This window comes from Echinops telfairi, unplaced genomic scaffold, assembly GCF_000313985.2.
Source record: "Echinops telfairi isolate 266 unplaced genomic scaffold, ASM31398v2 ScPeMD7_5592;HRSCAF=6446, whole genome shotgun sequence".
Lineage (NCBI taxonomy): Eukaryota > Metazoa > Chordata > Mammalia > Afrosoricida > Tenrecidae > Echinops > Echinops telfairi.
This window is the reverse complement of record NW_022109491.1, coordinates 25,056,893-25,058,183: the sequence shown is the minus strand read 5'-3', so window position 1 is coordinate 25,058,183 and position 1,291 is coordinate 25,056,893. Positions and strand designations below refer to the sequence as shown.

The 1,291-nt window shown below is 55.8% G+C and overlaps 1 protein-coding gene across 1 annotated transcript in view; it reads right to left on the bottom strand.

Moving 5' to 3' along the window:
- The window catches only part of PDRG1 (p53 and DNA damage regulated 1), a 16,547-nt gene that overhangs the window by 2,530 nt on the left and 12,726 nt on the right, over window positions 1-1,291 (bottom strand). Inside the window, 1 exon segment of the mRNA XM_004698217.2 lies at window positions 462-559. Within this exon segment, the coding sequence (XP_004698274.2) occupies window positions 462-559 (98 nt within the window).

The window sequence follows — 1,291 nt, the reverse complement described above, 5'->3', positions numbered from 1 at the left end:
GGACACCCTTAGTTTCCAGCTAGCAGGAGAGGTCACACCTGGAGAGAGCCTACTGCCTGCCTTCTGGCCTGGCATGTGAACACAAAGTCTATGGTGCCGGCGCACCAGCCACGAGAATATACTAGATACTACGCCAGGCCAGATGCTATCTCTTGCCAATTTCTCATGTGAGAAAAACAAGGCCTTCAGTTCAGTTCACGGAGGCGTAGCGTTCTGTGGGCTTACTGTTACTTACAGGACAGATGGGTCCCCTCTGTACGCAGCCACTGGGCAGAGCACACAGTGACACTGCCCCCACCCCCACCCCACCATACAACTGCCATGGACATGGTGCTGCCTCAGGCGGTGGCACTAACTCGCAGGTTAGTCTGACCTTGTACTGCAGCTGCCTAGAGCCTGTCTCTGTGGTTCCAGGTGGCGGCTGAGAGGGTGGGACCTGGGCAAGCCCCTGGATGCCTTACCTTTCTCAATCATCGCCTTCGTCTGACGGTGTGGCATCTTGATGAACATGCCCCCGAAGCAGACCATCACGTCTTCTGAAATGGCAAAGGGTCATTTCCTCAATCAATATTCTCTGAGCACCGATGTACACATAGAGCAGACAGTGGTGTAAGACACAGCCCCCACCCCCACCCCCATGGGGTTTATGTGACGGGGAAGAGAAGGAACTTGTGGATGTGTGATGAGTCCGACCTTGGGGGTGAGGGAGTAGTAAGGACAGGAGTGCAGGGCAGGGACTTGTCCCTGATGGCCTGAGGAGGCCTCACTGATGATGGGACACCTGGGCAGACCAGAAGGGAGGGAGGGCGTGAGCCCTATGGAAAGGACACCATGGGAAGAGTGAGCCCGCAGTGTTGTGCGTGGGGGGTTAGGAAAATGGCAGGAGGCGGTGAACGGGGCATGAGCAGAGATGATGCTGCAGAGTCGGGGGGTGGGGTGTTCTCTGTGGGCCTTGCAGAACTTTTTCTTCTCCTCTGGGGAAATGAGCAGCAACTGCTTGGTTTTACGCTTTCCACTGAACTTTAAACAAAAATGCAAACTTCTTTCCTTAGGTGCCTGCAGCCCTGTACTTACCTGCTCACCCTTCTTGCTCAGTGGCTGCTGGGAGCTAACAGGCCGTTACTGAGGGGAGCAGCTGAAAGCCTGAGCCACAGTCTGTGTCAGGCCCTGCAACACTTGTCCCCAACCCCAAGCCTGTCTAAGTCCCCACCAGGCTGACAGTAACACAGCTGTCACACATCTGTGACCTCCTGCCTGGCCTCTCCCAGGGTCCAGGTGAGAGTCTCAAGAG